Here is a 20,887-nt window from a genome sequence, read left to right on the forward strand (position 1 = left end):
TATGAGAGTAAGAGCTTATAACCCGTATGATTGACTGCCCTCCCTGTCCGGGCGATCTGTTATGTGCCCTATAAAAGTGGCACAATGACAGAACATTTTTGCACATCATTAAATCACACCGGCATCGAAGTAAACTTGTGATATATAGGAAAGGCTGGCACTGCAAAACTTGTGTTCATTGCCGTCATCTACCATGTAGCTATTTAGAGTAAATTTTAGGAGATAACTGCGGCCCTTGATCAACGAAATGGAAAACTAAAAGCCGTTTCTGGGGCAGTTAAATTTCCAGTGAAATGTATATTACGAAATTTTTGTCACTTCAGCAAAATAAAAAAAAACAAGTAATCAGATGAATTCTGGAGACAGGTTAAAGGCCGGGAGAAAAAACGACATTTTTAGAAGGCGCATTAAAAACTTATTACCGGGACAATCTATGAGAACTCTAAAGGCAATGTCTCACGTCGTCGAGATTTGGGGATTAAAGAAGTTGTTTAGAAAACAGTTAAAGGATCCTTATTGGTATTTTTTCCAAAATATTAAAAAATTTTTATTTTTTTTATTTTTTTTATTTTTATATACGTCTCTTGCTGGTCATCTCGAGGCAAGAAGTCCACAGTCGAGCCAAAAAGAAAGATAAGAAAGGACACGATTTTCCACTTACAGTAAATATAAAGACATGAGCAGATTTTAATGTCAGGTTCATTCAGAATCCGACAAAAATAAAATCATGTTATGCTCCATCAGACGTGGCACGGTGTTTTTGTCGTGCCGTATGACGTGTCACTAGAACATGGCCCACATTGACGTGTGTCCTCACTTACCTTTCCACTTGGCTGGACGTATCCAAATATGTGTCACAAGGTTAACAGCTGTATAAATACAAAGTTATATCCTTTAGATCTACGTGTGCAACCACTAGATACCAGCACACTGCTTTGGAAGAAATTAGGTTTATGAGAACTTTCCAAAAAATTTGAGTTCAAGCCCAAACATTTTGCAGCTTGGTTTTGATGAATTTGCTGAAATGGCAGATTCCTGAGATGATATGATTCTTCTTCTCTGATGTTTTTCCCATGGCTTCACAAGGTGGAATTATTACTAGAATTCTCCATAATGTCTTGTAAGAAGCCCTCACGACAGGGGACAGACCATCAAGAAGGAGTATAGGTCAGAAGTCACCGATGACTTTTAGGCAGTACAAAAAGTAAAGGCAGAAATGTGTATTTAATAGGGAGAGATTAGAGAGATGAGTTGTTAGACAGTCAGAAAATAAAACACATGTACAGTATTATCCCTCATAGTAGCCCTTGCACACAGTATTATGCCCCATAGTGGCCCCTGCACACAGTATAATGTCCCATAGTGGCCCATGCACACAGTATTATGCCCCATAGTGGCCCCTGCACACAGTATTATCCCCCATAGTGGCCCCTGCACACAGTATAATGTCCCATAGTGGCCCCTGCACACAGTATTATGCCCCATAGTGGCCCCTGCACACAGTATTATCCCCCATAGTGGCCCCTGCACACAGTATTATGCCCTATAGTGGCCCCTGCACACAGTATTATGCCTCATAGTGGCCCCTGCACACAGTATTATGCCCCATAGTGGCCCCTGCACACAGTATTATGCCCCATAGTGGCCCCTTCACACAGTATTATGCCCCATAGTGGCCCCTGCACACAGTATTATGTCCCATAGTGGCCCCTGCACACAGTATTATCCCCCATAGTGGCCCCTGCACACAGTATTATGCCCTATAGTGGCCCCTGCACACAGTATTATGCCTCATAGTGTCCCCTGCACACAGTATTATGCCTCATAGTGTCCCCTCCACACAGTATTATCCCCCATAGTGGCCCCTGCACACAGTATTATCCCCCATAGTGTCCCCTCCACACAGTATTATCCCCCATAGTGGCCCCTGCACACAGTATTATCCCCCATAGTGGCCCCTGCACACAGTATTATCCCCCATAGTGGCCCCTGCACACAGTATTATCCCCCATAGTGGCCCCTGCACACAGTATTATGTCCCATAGTGGCCCCTGCACACAGTATTATCCCCTATAGTGGCCCCTGCACACAGTATTATCCCCTATAGTGGCCCCTGCACACAGTATTATCCCCTATAGTGGCCCCTGCACACAGTATTATCCCCTATAGTGGCCCCTGCACACAGTATTATGTCCCATAGTGACCCCTTTTACTTACCTCCCCTGTGCTCTGGTGCACTTGCTGCTGATGTCTGCATTTTCAATGATGGAAGAGACATCACTTGAGCCGGGCCTTGCGTTGTGACACATAAGGATGCAAGCCTGGCCCATGTGACATCTGGGATGTTACACAAGTATGCCTCAAGCATTCCGGAGCCAGGAGAGGTAAGTAACAATGTTTTTTATGTTAACCTCACCTCCCCTGGGCCTCCCCTGGGTCTCAAAAGACCTCTGAGTATAATAATAGTGTTTTTGGGATTCGCGTGCCGACAGCCTTACTTACTGGTCCCAGCTCCTGCTCACAGAGGCTTCTGCAGGAGGAAAAGCACCATCAGCCGTGAGCATGAGCCAGGATTGGTAAGTAAATAGGGCCCGGTACCTGCTGGAGTTACTCCAGCAGTTAATGGCCTATTAAAAATAATTAAAAAAAATATGCAGCAGTAGCGGATGCCACCAGGCCCTGTAATGCCCCGCAAGTGGTGGAATTGGAGTTGGGCTATAGAAAATAGAGGAGCTGGAGTAGGTAATTTGGTCTACTGAGTCCACACCTCAGGCTACACCTGAATGTAGCTATACGTAATTTTTAAGCCACAGATTTAGGAACTTCTTTGTTCAATAGACCTAAAAGAACGTACAGTATGTATGAAAGTTGACTATGCAGGCGACATATTTTCTACCATTTGTAGGGGAAAAGTATATGACTTGTCATTTTTTAAAAAAAATATTCCAGTAGCAAAGTTTTATTTGTATGTTGTTGAACTCCCTAGGAAACAAAATCTATAAGTGACAGGCACGCCATGACATGGCATTAATGTACCAATGCAATCTGACTTTAGCTATAATTTCTCTAAATGAAAAATAGCTGATACTCAGGTTGCTGCCAGGTACCTTCCGCTGGATTCCAAAATTAATCTTTCATAATGCAATGCATTAGGGCTGGAGCTTTCCATTCAAAGTTAAATATTGTGTTTCTCAGCTGGAAGTTGAAGCCTTAAAAGCAAGAAACTCATCTCATAACTGCTAATGTAATCTATTTCACTCCACTTGTAGGGTATGAATAAATGCAATCCTATTCTAAGGAGAGGCTTAAATAATTTAATTTAGAATTTTTGGAATTTTATCTCTTTATATAATTTAATACAGAAAATAGATAGATAGATAGATAGATAGATAGATAGATAGATAGATAGATAGATAGATAGATATGGGATAGATAGATACAACAGATAGATACAACAGATAGATACAGGGGCCACACGGTGGCTCAGTGGTTAGCACTGCAGCCTTGCAGCGCTGGAGTCCTGGTGTTCAAATTCCACCATGGGCAAAAAACCATCTGCAAGGAGTTTGTATGTTCTCCCCGTGTTTGCATGGATTTCCATCCCATATTCCAAAGAAAGACATACTGATAGGGAAAAATGTACATTGTGAGCTCTATGTGGGGCTCACAATCTACATAAAAAAAAAAAAAGAAAAAAAAAAAAAAACAACAACAGATAGATACAACAGATAGATACAACAGATAGATACAACAGATAGATACAACAGATAGATACAACAGATAGATACAACAGATAGATATGGGATAGATAGATATGGGATAGATAGATATGGGATAGATAGATATGGGATAGATAGATATGGGATAGATAGATATGGGATAGATAGATATGGGATAGATAGATAGATATGGGATAGATAGATATGGGATAGATAGATATGGGATAGATAGATAGATAGATAGATAGATAGATAGATAGATAGATATGAGATAGATAGATATGAGATAGATAGATATGAGATAGATAGATATGAGATAGATAGATATGAGATAGATAGATATGAGATAGATAGATATGAGATAGATAGATATGAGATAGATAGATATGAGATAGATAGATATGAGATAGATAGATATGAGATAGATAGATAGATAGATAGATAGATAGATAGATAGATAGATAGATATGGGACAGATAGATACAACAGATAGATACAACAGATAGATACAACAGATAGATACAACAGATAGATACAACAGATAGATACAACAGATAGATACAACAGATAGATACAACAGATAGATACAACAGATAGATACAACAGATAGATACAACAGATAGATACAACAGATAGATACAACAGATAGATAGATAGATAGATAGATAGATAGATAGATAGATAGATAGATAGATATGGGATAGATAGATATGGGATAGATAGATATGGGATAGATAGATATGGGATAGATAGATATGGGATAGATAGATATGAGATAGATAGATATGGGATAGATAGATATGAGATAGATAGATATGAGATAGATAGATAGATAGATAGATAGATAGATAGATAGATAGATATGGGATAGATAGATACAACAGATAGATACAACAGATAGATACAACAGATAGATAGATAGATAGATAGATAGATAGATAGATAGATAGATAGATAGATAGATATGGGATAGATATGGGATAGATAGATAGATAGATATGAGAGATAGATATGAGATAGATAGATAGATAGATAGATATGGGATAGATAGATATGGGATAGATAGATATGGGATAGATAGATATGGGATAGATAGATATGGGATAGATAGATATGGGATAGATAGATATGGGATAGATAGATACAACAGATAGATACAACAGATAGATACAACAGATAGATACGATAGATAGATAGATAGATAGATAGATAGATAGATAGATAGATAGATAGATAAATAGATAGATATGGGATAGATAGATATGGGATAGATAGATATGGGATAGATAGATATGGGATAGATAGATATGGGATAGATAGATAGATAGATATGAGATAGATAGATATGAGATAGATAGATATGAGATAGATAGATATGAGATAGATAGATATGAGATAGATAGATATGAGATAGATAGATATGAGATAGATAGATATGAGATAGATAGATATGAGATAGATAGATATGAGATAGATAGATAGATAGATAGATAGATAGATAGATAGATAGATAGATAGATATGGGGTAGATAGATATGGGATAGATAGATACAACAGATAGATACAACAGATAGATACAACAGATAGATACAACAGATAGATAGATAGATAGATAGATAGATAGATAGATAGATAGATAGATATGGGATAGATAGATATGGGATAGATAGATAGATAGATAGATAGATAGATAGATATGAGATAGATAGATATGAGATAGATAGATATGAGATAGATAGATAGATAGGAGATAGATAGATAGATAGATAGATAGATAGATAGATAGATAGATAGATAGATAGATAGATATGGGATAGATAGATAGATATGGGATAGATAGATAGATAGATATGGGATAGATAGATATGGGATAGATAGATATGGGATAGATAGATACAACAGATAGATACAACAGATAGATACAACAGATAGATACAACAGATAGATACAACAGATAGATACAACAGATAGATACAACAGATAGATACAACAGATAGATACGATAGATAGATACAACAGATAGATACGATAGATAGATAGATAGATAGATAGATAGATAGATAGATAGATAGATAGATATGGGATAGATAGATATGGGATAGATAGATATGAGATAGATAGATATGGGATAGATAGATATGGGATAGATAGATACAACAGATAGATACAACAGATAGATACAACAGATAGATACAACAGATAGATACAACAGATAGATACAACAGATAGATACAACAGATAGATACGACAGATAGATACGACAGATAGATACGACAGATAGATAAGATAGATAGATAGATAGATAGATAGATAGATAGATATGGGATAGATAGATATGGGATAGATAGATATGGGATAGATAGATATGAGATAGATAGATATGAGATAGATAGATAGATAGATAGATAGATAGATAGATAGATAGATAGATAGATAGATAGATAGATAGATATGGGATAGATAGATATGGGATAGATAGATATGGGATAGATAGATACAACAGATAGATACAACAGATAGATACAACAGATAGATACAACAGATAGATACAACAGATAGATACAACAGATAGATACAACAGATAGATAGATAGATATGGGATAGATAGATAGATATGGGATAGATAGATAGATAGATAGATAGATAGATAGATAGATATGGGATAGATAGATAATGGATAGATAGATATGGGATAGATAGATATGGGATAGATAGATATGGGATAGATAGATATGAGATAGATAGATAGATATGAGATAGATAGATAGATAGATAGATAGATAGATAGATAGATATGGGATAGATAGATACAACAGATAGATACAACAGATAGATACAACAGATAGATAGATAGATACAACAGATAGATATGGGATAGATAGATAGATAGATATGGGATAGATAGATATGGGATAGATAGATATGGGATAGATAGATATGGGATAGATAGATATGGGATAGATAGATATGGGATAGATAGATATGGGATAGATAGATATGAGATAGATAGATATGAGATAGATAGATAGATAGATAGATAGATAGATAGATAGATAGATAGATAGATATGGGATAGATAGATATGGGATAGATAGATATGGGATAGATAGATACAACAGATAGATAAGATAGATAGATAGATAGATAGATAGATAGATAGATAGATAGATAGATAGATAGATAGATATGGGATAGATAGATATGGGATAGATAGATATGGGATAGATAGATACAACAGATAGATACAACAGATAGATACAACAGATAGATACAACAGATAGATACAACAGATAGATAGATAGATATGGGATAGATAGATAGATAGATATGGGATAGATAGATAGATAGATATGGGATAGATAGATAATGGATAGATAGATATGGGATAGATAGATATGGGATAGATAGATATGGGATAGATAGATATGAGATAGATAGATATGAGATAGATAGATAGATAGATAGATAGATAGATAGATAGATAGATATGGGATAGATAGATACAACAGATAGATACAACAGATAGATACAACAGATAGATAGATAGATAGATAGATAGATACAACAGATAGATATGGGATAGATAGATAGATATGGGATAGATAGATATGGGATAGATATGGGATAGATAGATATGGGATAGATAGATATGGGATAGATAGATATGAGATAGATAGATAGATAGATAGATAGATAGATAGATAGATATGAGATAGATAGATATGAGATAGATAGATATGAGATAGATAGATATGAGATAGATAGATATGAGATAGATAGATAGATATGGGATAGATAGATACAACAGATAGATACAACAGATAGATACAACAGATAGATACAACAGATAGATACAACAGATAGATACAACAGATAGATAGATAGATAGATAGATAGATAGATAGATATGGGATAGATAGATATGGGATAGATAGATATGGGATAGATAGATATGGGATAGATAGATATGAGATAGATAGATAGATATGAGATAGATAGATATGAGATAGATAGATATGAGATAGATAGATATGAGATAGATAGATATGAGATAGATAGATAGATAGATAGATAGATAGATAGATAGATAGATATGGGATAGATAGATACAACAGATAGATACAACAGATAGATACAACAGATAGATACAACAGATAGATACAACAGATAGATACAACAGATAGATACAACAGATAGATACAACAGATAGATAGATAGATAGATAGATAGATAGATAGATAGATAGATAGATATGGGATAGATATGGGATAGATAGATAGATATGAGAGATAGATATGAGATAGATAGATAGATAGATAGATAGATAGATAGATAGATATGGGATAGATAGATATGGGATAGATAGATATGGGATAGATAGATATGGGATAGATAGATATGGGATAGATAGATACAACAGATAGATACAACAGATAGATACAACAGATAGATACGATAGATAGATAGATAGATAGATAGATAGATAGATAGATAGATAGATATGGGATAGATAGATAGATATGGGATAGATAGATATGGGATAGATAGATATGGGATAGATAGATATGGGATAGATAGATATGGGATAGATAGATATGGGATAGATAGATAGATATGAGATAGATAGATATGAGATAGATAGATATGAGATAGATAGATATGAGATAGATAGATATGAGATAGATAGATAGATAGATAGATAGATAGATAGATAGATAGATAGATAGATAGATATGGGATAGATAGATATGGGATAGATAGATACAACAGATAGATACAACAGATAGATACAACAGATAGATAGATAGATAGATAGATAGATAGATAGATAGATAGATATGGGATAGATAGATATGGGATAGATAGATATGGGATAGATAGATATGGGATAGATAGATATGGGATAGATAGATATGGGATAGATAGATAGATATGAGATAGATAGATATGAGATAGATAGATATGAGATAGATAGATATGAGATAGATAGATATGAGATAGATAGATATGAGATAGATAGATATGAGATAGATAGATATGAGATAGATAGATAGATAGATAGATAGATATGGGATAGATAGATATGGGATAGATAGATACAACAGATAGATACAACAGATAGATACAACAGATAGATAGATAGATAGATAGATAGATAGATAGATAGATATGGGATAGATAGATATGGGATAGATAGATATGGGATAGATAGATAGATAGATAGATAGATAGATAGATATGAGATAGATAGATATGAGATAGATAGATATGAGATAGATAGATATGAGATAGATAGATAGATAGATAGATAGATAGATAGATAGATAGATAGATAGATAGATATGGGATAGATAGATAGATATGGGATAGATAGATAGATATGGGATAGATAGATATGGGATAGATAGATATGGGATAGATAGATATGGGATAGATAGATACAACAGATAGATACAACAGATAGATACAACAGATAGATACAACAGATAGATACAACAGATAGATACAACAGATAGATACAACAGATAGATAGATAGATAGATAGATAGATAGATAGATAGATAGATAGATATGGGATAGATATGGGATAGATAGATATGGGATAGATAGATAGATAGATAGATAGATAGATAGATAGATATGAGATAGATAGATATGAGATAGATAGATATGAGATAGATAGATATGAGATAGATAGATAGATAGATAGATATGAGATAGATAGATAGATAGATAGATAGATAGATAGATAGATAGATACAACAGATAGATACAACAGATAGATAGATATGGGATAGATAGATAGATAGATAGATAGATAGATAGATAGATAGATAGATAGATAGATAGATATGGGATAGATAGATACAACAGATAGATACAACAGATAGATACAACAGATAGATACAACAGATAGATAGATAGATAGATAGATAGATAGATAGATAGATAGATAGATATGGGATAGATAGATAGATATGAGATAGATAGATATGAGATAGATAGATATGGGATAGATAGATATGGGATAGATAGATAGATAGATATGGGATAGATAGATATGGGATAGATAGATAGATATGGGATAGATAGATATGGGATAGATAGATATGAGATAGATAGATATGAGATAGATAGATATGGGATAGATAGATACAACAGATAGATACAACAGATAGATACGACAGATAGATACGACAGATAGATACGACAGATAGATACGACAGATAGATACGACAGATAGATACGATAGATAGATAGATAGATAGATAGATAGATAGATAGATAGATAGATAGATAGATAGATATGGGATAGATAGATATGGGATAGATAGATATGGGATAGATAGATATGAGATAGATAGATAGATAGATAGATAGATAGATAGATAGATAGATAGATAGATATGGGATAGATAGATATGGGATAGATAGATATGAGATAGATAGATATGAGATAGATAGATATGAGATAGATAGATATGAGATAGATAGATATGGGATAGATAGATATGGGATAGATAGATAGATATGGGATAGATAGATATGGGATAGATAGATAGATATGAGATAGATAGATATGAGATAGATAGATATGAGATAGATAGATATGAGATAGATAGATATGGGATAGATAGATACAACAGATAGATACGACAGATAGATACGACAGATAGATACGACAGATAGATACGACAGATAGATACGACAGATAGATACGACAGATAGATACGATAGATAGATACAACAGATAGATACAACAGATAGATACAACAGATAGATAGATAGATAGATAGATAGATAGATAGATAGATAGATATGGGATAGATAGATAGATATGGGATAGATAGATAGATAGATAGATAGATAGATAGATAGATAGATATGGGATAGATAGATATGGGATAGATAGATATGGGATAGATAGATATGGGATAGATAGATATGGGATAGATAGATATGAGATAGATAGATATGAGATAGATAGATATGGGATAGATAGATATGGGATAGATAGATATGGGATAGATAGATACAACAGATAGATACAACAGATAGATACAACAGATAGATACAACAGATAGATACAACAGATAGATACAACAGATAGATACAACAGATAGATACAACAGATAGATAGATAGATAGATAGATAGATAGATAGATATGGGATAGATAGATAGATATGGGATAGATAGATAGATAGATAGATAGATAGATAGATATGGGATAGATAGATATGGGATAGATAGATATGGGATAGATAGATATGGGATAGATAGATATGGGATAGATAGATAGATATGAGATAGATAGATATGAGATAGATAGATATGAGATAGATAGATAGATATGGGATAGATAGATATGGGATAGATAGATATGAGATAGATAGATATGAGATAGATAGATAGATAGATAGATAGATAGATAGATAGATAGATAGATAGATATGGGATAGATAGATACAACAGATAGATACAACAGATAGATACAACAGATAGATACAACAGATAGATAGATAGATAGATAGATAGATAGATAGATAGATAGATAGATATGGGATAGATAGATAGATAGATAGATAGATAGATAGATAGATAGATAGATAGATAGATATGGGATAGATAGATAGATAGATAGATAGATAGATAGATAGATAGATAGATATGGGATAGATAGATAGATAGATATGGGATAGATAGATAGATAGATAGATAGATAGATAGATAGATAGATACAACAGATAGATACAACAGATAGATAGATATGGGATAGATAGATAGATAGATAGATAGATAGATAGATAGATAGATAGATAGATATGGGATAGATAGATACAACAGATAGATACAACAGATAGATACAACAGATAGATACAACAGATAGATACAACAGATAGATACAACAGATAGATACAACAGATAGATACAACAGATAGATACGATAGATAGATACAACAGATAGATACGATAGATAGATAGATAGATAGATAGATAGATAGATAGATAGATAGATATGGGATAGATAGATATGGGATAGATAGATATGAGATAGATAGATATGGGATAGATAGATATGGGATAGATAGATACAACAGATAGATACAACAGATAGATACAACAGATAGATACAACAGATAGATACAACAGATAGATACAACAGATAGATACAACAGATAGATACAACAGATAGATACGACAGATAGATACGACAGATAGATAAGATAGATAGATAGATAGATAGATAGATAGATAGATAGATAGATAGATAGATATGGGATAGATAGATATGGGATAGATAGATATGGGATAGATAGATATGAGATAGATAGATATGAGATAGATAGATAGATAGATAGATAGATAGATAGATAGATAGATAGATATGGGATAGATAGATATGGGATAGATAGATATGGGATAGATAGATACAACAGATAGATACAACAGATAGATACAACAGATAGATACAACAGATAGATACAACAGATAGATACAACAGATAGATAGATAGATATGGGATAGATAGATAGATATGGGATAGATAGATAGATAGATAGATAGATAGATAGATAGATAGATAGATAGATATGGGATAGATAGATAATGGATAGATAGATATGGGATAGATAGATATGGGATAGATAGATATGGGATAGATAGATATGAGATAGATAGATAGATATGAGATAGATAGATAGATAGATAGATAGATAGATAGATAGATAGATAGATAGATAGATAGATATGGGATAGATAGATACAACAGATAGATACAACAGATAGATACAACAGATAGATAGATAGATACAACAGATAGATATGGGATAGATAGATAGATAGATAGATAGATATGGGATAGATAGATATGGGATAGATAGATATGGGATAGATAGATATGGGATAGATAGATATGGGATAGATAGATATGGGATAGATAGATATGGGATAGATAGATATGAGATAGATAGATATGAGATAGATAGATAGATAGATAGATAGATAGATAGATAGATAGATAGATAGATATGGGATAGATAGATATGGGATAGATAGATATGGGATAGATAGATACAACAGATAGATAAGATAGATAGATAGATAGATAGATAGATAGATAGATAGATAGATAGATAGATAGATAGATATGGGATAGATAGATATGGGATAGATAGATATGGGATAGATAGATATGAGATAGATAGATATGAGATAGATAGATAGATAGATAGATAGATAGATAGATAGATATGGGATAGATAGATATGGGATAGATAGATATGGGATAGATAGATACAACAGATAGATACAACAGATAGATACAACAGATAGATACAACAGATAGATAGATAGATATGGGATAGATAGATAGATAGATATGGGATAGATAGATAGATAGATATGGGATAGATAGATAATGGATAGATAGATATGGGATAGATAGATATGGGATAGATAGATATGGGATAGATAGATATGAGATAGATAGATATGAGATAGATAGATAGATAGATAGATAGATAGATAGATAGATAGATAGATAGATAGATATGGGATAGATAGATAGATAGATAGATAGATAGATATGGGATAGATAGATACAACAGATAGATACAACAGATAGATACAACAGATAGATAGATAGATAGATAGATAGATACAACAGATAGATATGGGATAGATAGATAGATATGGGATAGATAGATATGGGATAGATATGGGATAGATAGATATGGGATAGATAGATATGGGATAGATAGATATGAGATAGATAGATAGATAGATAGATAGATAGATAGATAGATAGATAGATATGAGATAGATAGATATGAGATAGATAGATATGAGATAGATAGATATGAGATAGATAGATATGAGATAGATAGATAGATAGATATGGGATAGATAGATACAACAGATAGATACAACAGATAGATACAACAGATAGATACAACAGATAGATACAACAGATAGATACAACAGATAGATAGATAGATAGATAGATAGATAGATAGATAGATAGATATGGGATAGATAGATAGATATGGGATAGATAGATATGGGATAGATAGATATGGGATAGATAGATATGAGATAGATAGATAGATATGAGATAGATAGATATGAGATAGATAGATATGAGATAGATAGATATGAGATAGATAGATATGAGATAGATAGATATGAGATAGATAGATAGATAGATAGATAGATAGATAGATAGATAGATATGGGATAGATAGATACAACAGATAGATACAACAGATAGATACAACAGATAGATACAACAGATAGATACAACAGATAGATACAACAGATAGATACAACAGATAGATACAACAGATAGATAGATAGATAGATAGATAGATAGATAGATATGGGATAGATATGGGATAGATAGATAGATATGAGAGATAGATATGAGATAGATAGATAGATAGATAGATATGGGATAGATAGATATGGGATAGATAGATATGGGATAGATAGATATGGGATAGATAGATATGGGATAGATAGATACAACAGATAGATACAACAGATAGATACAACAGATAGATACGATAGATAGATAGATAGATAGATAGATAGATAGATAGATAGATATGGGATAGATAGATAGATATGGGATAGATAGATATGGGATAGATAGATATGGGATAGATAGATATGGGATAGATAGATATGGGATAGATAGATATGGGATAGATAGATAGATATGAGATAGATAGATATGAGATAGATAGATATGAGATAGATAGATATGAGATAGATAGATATGAGATAGATAGATAGATAGATAGATAGATAGATAGATAGATATGGGATAGATAGATATGGGATAGATAGATACAACAGATAGATACAACAGATAGATACAACAGATAGATAGATAGATAGATAGATAGATAGATAGATAGATAGATAGATATGGGATAGATAGATATGGGATAGATAGATATGGGATAGATAGATATGGGATAGATAGATATGGGATAGATAGATATGGGATAGATAGATATGGGATAGATAGATAGATATGAGATAGATAGATATGAGATAGATAGATATGAGATAGATAGATATGAGATAGATAGATATGAGATAGATAGATATGAGATAGATAGATATGAGATAGATAGATATGAGATAGATAGATATGAGATAGATAGATAGATAGATAGATAGATAGATAGATAGATAGATAGATAGATATGGGATAGATAGATATGGGATAGATAGATACAACAGATAGATACAACAGATAGATACAACAGATAGATAGATAGATAGATAGATAGATAGATAGATAGATAGATATGGGATAGATAGATATGGGATAGATAGATATGGGATAGATAGATAGATAGATAGATAGATAGATAGATATGAGATAGATAGATATGAGATAGATAGATATGAGATAGATAGATATGAGATAGATAGATAGATAGATAGATAGATAGATATGGGATAGATAGATAGATATGGGATAGATAGATAGATATGGGATAGATAGATATGGGATAGATAGATATGGGATAGATAGATATGGGATAGATAGATACAACAGATAGATACAACAGATAGATACAACAGATAGATACAACAGATAGATACAACAGATAGATACAACAGATAGATACAACAGATAGATACAACAGATAGATAGATAGATAGATAGATAGATAGATAGATAGATAGATAGATAGATATGGGATAGATATGGGATAGATAGATATGGGATAGATAGATAGATAGATAGATAGATAGATAGATAGATAGATAGATAGATAGATATGAGATAGATAGATATGAGATAGATAGATATGAGATAGATAGATATGAGATAGATAGATAGATAGATATGAGATAGATAGATAGATAGATAGATAGATAGATAGATACAACAGATAGATACAACAGATAGATAGATATAGGATAGATAGATAGATAGATAGATAGATAGATAGATAGATAGATAGATAGATAGATAGATAGATATGGGATAGATAGATACAACAGATAGATACAACAGATAGATACAACAGATAGATAGATAGATAGATAGATAGATAGATAGATAGATAGATAGATAGATAGATATGGGATAGATAGATAGATATGAGATAGATAGATATGAGATAGATAGATATGGGATAGATAGATATGGGATAGATAGATAGATAGATATGGGATAGATAGATATGGGATAGATAGATAGATATGGGATAGATAGATATGGGATAGATAGATATGAGATAGATAGATATGAGATAGATAGATATGGGATAGATAGATACAACAGATAGATACAACAGATAGATACGACAGATAGATACGACAGATAGATACGACAGATAGATACAACAGATAGATACGACAGATAGATACGATAGATAGATAGATAGATAGATAGATAGATAGATAGATATGGGATAGATAGATATGGGATAGATAGATATGAGATAGATAGATATGAGATAGATAGATATGAGATAGATAGATATGAGATAGATAGATATGAGATAGATAGATATGGGATAGATAGATATGGGATAGATAGATAGATATGGGATAGATAGATATGGGATAGATAGATAGATATGAGATAGATAGATATGAGATAGATAGATATGAGATAGATAGATATGAGATAGATAGATATGGGATAGATAGATACAACAGATAGATACGACAGATAGATACGACAGATAGATACGACAGATAGATACGACAGATAGATACGACAGATAGATACGACAGATAGATACGATAGATAGATACAACAGATAGATACAACAGATAGATACAACAGATAGATAGATAGATAGATAGATAGATAGATATGGGATAGATAGATAGATATGGGATAGATAGATAGATAGATAGATAGATAGATAGATAGATATGGGATAGATAGATATGGGATAGATAGATATGGGATAGATAGATATGGGATAGATAGATATGGGATAGATAGATATGAGATAGATAGATATGAGATAGATAGATATGGGATAGATAGATATGGGATAGATAGATATGGGATAGATAGATACAACAGATAGATACAACAGATAGATACAACAGATAGATACAACAGATAGATACAACAGATAGATACAACAGATAGATACAACAGATAGATACAACAGATAGATAGATAGATAGATAGATAGATAGATAGATAGATAGATATGGGATAGATAGATAGATATGGGATAGATAGATAGATAGATAGATAGATAGATAGATAGATATGGGATAGATAGATATGGGATAGATAGATATGGGATAGATAGATATGGGATAGATAGATATGGGATAGATAGATAGATATGAGATAGATAGATAGATAGATATGGGATAGATAGATATGGGATAGATAGATATGAGATAGATAGATATGAGATAGATAGATAGATAGATAGATAGATAGATAGATAGATAGATAGATAGATAGATATGGGATAGATAGATACAACAGATAGATACAACAGATAGATACAACAGATAGATACAACAGATAGATAGATAGATAGATAGATAGATAGATAGATAGATAGATAGATATGGGATAGATAGATAGATAGATAGATAGATAGATAGATAGATAGATATGGGATAGATAGATAGATAGATAGATAGATATGGGATAGATAGATAGATAGATATGGGATAGATAGATAGATAGATAGATAGATAGATAGATACAACAGATAGATACAACAGATAGATAGATATGGGATAGATAGATAGATAGATAGATAGATAGATAGATAGATAGATATGGGATAGATAGATACAACAGATAGATACAACAGATAGATACAACAGATAGATAGATAGATAGATAGATAGATAGATAGATAGATAGATAGATAGATATGGGATAGATAGATAGATAGATAGATAGATAGATAGATATGGGATAGATAGATAGATAGATAGATAGATAGATAGATAGATAGATAGATATGGGATAGATAGATAGATATGGGATAGATAGATAGATATGGGATAGATAGATAGATATGGGATAGATAGATAGATAGATAGATAGATAGATAGATAGATAGATAGATACAACAGATAGATACAACAGATAGATAGATATGGGATAGATAGATAGATAGATAGATAGATAGATAGATAGATAGATAGATAGATAGATAGATAGAACAGATAGATAGATATGGGATAGATAGATAGATAGATAGATAGATAGATAGATAGATAGATAGATACAACAGATAGATACAACAGATAGATAGATATGGGATAGATAGATAGATAGATAGATAGATAGATAGATAGATATGGGATATATATATATATATATATATATATATATATATATATAGAGAGAGAGAGAGAGAGAGAGAGAGAGAGAGAGAGAGAGAGAGAGAGAGAGAGAGAGAGATACAAAAGATAGATTTGTAGCAAATTTAAAGATGAGTTTTCACCGCCAGCAACATCCCCAACTCTTTCCATCCCTCACTAATTACCTTTCAATGGATTTCCACTACCCTTATCAGTATTTGCTGTATACATGTATAGTATTCTTTTTTTAATTACACTACTATATATGTTTGTTTTTTTTCTCCTGTTTTAACCCTATTTGTGCTCAGGTAACAAAACTGAATTGCATATAAGGAAAAATCATATGACAAGTTTTTTTTCTTTTTCTTTTTCCTTTCCAGCTCCATGTGGCGGACACTTCTCGGCTCCCAGTGGGGTGATACTTTCTCCTGGATGGCCCGGGTACTATAAAGACTCACTGAATTGTGAATGGGTGATTGAAGCAGAACCTGGACGCTCCATTAAAATTTCATTTGAAAGGTCAGGACTTCTTTAAGCTTCACGCTCTTAACCTCATTAGAACCAAATGTATAATAAATAATCTGATTCATATACATGAAAGCTGGATTTCCCAAATTCCTTAAGTGCTCAACAAGGATTAATTCATGACCATGGTTGACCCTTCTTACCCTCCACAAATCTCCTGATTAAGGTTTCTTTTGTTTTTTTTTTATCCTGAAGCCTCGGCAATATCGGATTCACATTGTTGCCATTTTCACCATATTAAATCTTTACTTGCATTACTCTTAGATACACGATACTTGGTATATATTTAGTAACATGTTCTAGTAATAGGCCACGTGGGCAATACCTTTCACCTATAGAGTTGACATTTTATTTAATTTTTTTAAGGTTCCAAATTTTCGGCAAAATTTTCCTCCCCCATCATACTCAAGTCCTATTGACTTGTCCTGAAAGTTGGAGCGTTCTCCTACCTATCAGATTGTCAAATATATATATTTTTTTCCTCTACAGATTTCAAACAGAACTGAATTACGATGTATTGGAAGTCCACGATGGTCCGAATTTGTTATCACCACTCTTGGGCTCTTATAATGGCACACAAGTCCCCCAGTTTCTCTTCAGTAGCTTGAATTACCTTTACCTTCTCTTTACCACCGACAACAGCCGCTCCAATAATGGATTTAAGATACACTATGAGAGTGAGTACCTTGTATAATGGAGGATGGAGTAAATAAAAAATAATAAAGCTTCTGTATACCTGCGCTACAGTGAAACGAAATGCAGTAAAACACTTTCGGAAAATAAAAACTGTGAGTGACTCCCATTGAAATGAATGGAAGATGTTTTTGCAAAAAAGTCTGTGTTAACATACCCTTATAGAATCCATTGTTCAGAAAGTGTAACAGTCACAGTTGATCCCCTTCCTTCTTCCAAACGACTTCCGCACAGGTCACAGAAATTGTATAGAAACTTCTCCAGAAAAATGAATGAGTCCTTTCTATACTTTTGCCATCTATGGTCCATGTGGTTGCTGTAAAGCATCTCTCTAAATGCTGTAAACATCAGCACAGGTGAAACCCACACACACACACACACACACACACACACACACACACACACAAATATGGATGTGTTTTCCATTACCTGTTCTCATGGTTCTCAAGTCCAGATATCTGTATTCCACATTAGCCAGCATTTCTCAACACAACATGGTCTTTTGGCAACTTAGAACAATGTGATATGCTAACTATTAGGGTTGAGCGATCGGGATTGGAGAAGATTGGATCCTGATCGGCGATCGAGTAAATTTAACGATCGCGTTCAGATCCTGCCTAAAAAAGATCGGGAACCGAATTCTGATACCGATTGCTCAACCGACTTACCTGCACAGAACCACTGCCGCTCCCTGGAGCTCCGGGCCATTGTTCTCTCCTCTCCTCTCTCTCTGCGCATGCTAGCAAAGTGCTGTGCGCACCCACACCTCCCTAGGCTAGTGTTACTGCTAGGAGTAGACGGGGCTTGTTGTGGCTTAGGAGGGTGTGGGCCCTGTACCTGCCCACACTCTCCTAAGCCACAATAAGCCTCGTCTTCTCCCAGCATCAGTCACACTAGCCTCCCAGGCTAGTGCTCCCAGGGGCGCATGCAGCGCTCTGCCAGCATGCGAAGAGAGAGGATAGGAGAGAACAATGGCTCAGAACTCCGGGGAGCAGCGTACACATCGAGAGAGGGAGACAGCAGCAGTTCTGTGCAGGTAAGTGGAGGCGACTAGGTAGCCGGCAGATTTTTTAATCACTACACAGCGTGGAGGCTTCAATTTTTGGACTCCACGCTGTGTAGTGAAAAGGATTGTTTTTAAAATCTGATCCTTGATCATTAAAAAATAAATATCCCATTGACTTACATTAGGATCGGAACTGGGATCGGGATCAGGTTCGAATGGAAAATGATTGGAAATCAGATTTTAAAAATCAATCCTGAAATCTCAAGATCGGCTCAACCATAGTAACTATCCTGCTAGAATACTTAGCTAAATTGTAGATCAGTGTGTTGACAGAAACACATTATATATATATATATATAACATACATACACACACACACACATACACACACACACATACACACACAAATACACACATATAGATACATACACACTCGCTCATACACACACACTACTGATCTGATTTAGAGTTTCCTTTTTGTTGGTTAATTATTTGTACTTTCCCCTCAGCCAAATCCGCAGCTGCAATAGATTCTAATTTATGACACGTTTGTGGTGTACGTGTAACTTTCTATGCTCCAAGTTGTGTTATTTTATACTACTTTTCTGGCATTG

At 33.3% G+C, this 20,887-nt stretch overlaps 1 protein-coding gene across 1 annotated transcript in view; it reads left to right on the forward strand.

Annotated features, from left to right (window-relative positions):
* CSMD3 (CUB and Sushi multiple domains 3) overlaps positions 1-20,887 on the forward strand; it is a 1,052,627-nt gene that overhangs the window by 573,950 nt on the left and 457,790 nt on the right. Inside the window, exons 17-18 of the mRNA XM_075270295.1 lie at positions 18,430-18,568; positions 19,064-19,251. Coding sequence (XP_075126396.1) covers positions 18,430-18,568; positions 19,064-19,251 — 327 coding nt within the window. The remainder of the gene's footprint in view (positions 1-18,429; positions 18,569-19,063; positions 19,252-20,887) is intronic.

This window comes from Leptodactylus fuscus, chromosome 4 (assembly GCF_031893055.1).
Source record: "Leptodactylus fuscus isolate aLepFus1 chromosome 4, aLepFus1.hap2, whole genome shotgun sequence".
Classification (NCBI taxonomy): Eukaryota; Metazoa; Chordata; class Amphibia; order Anura; family Leptodactylidae; genus Leptodactylus; species Leptodactylus fuscus.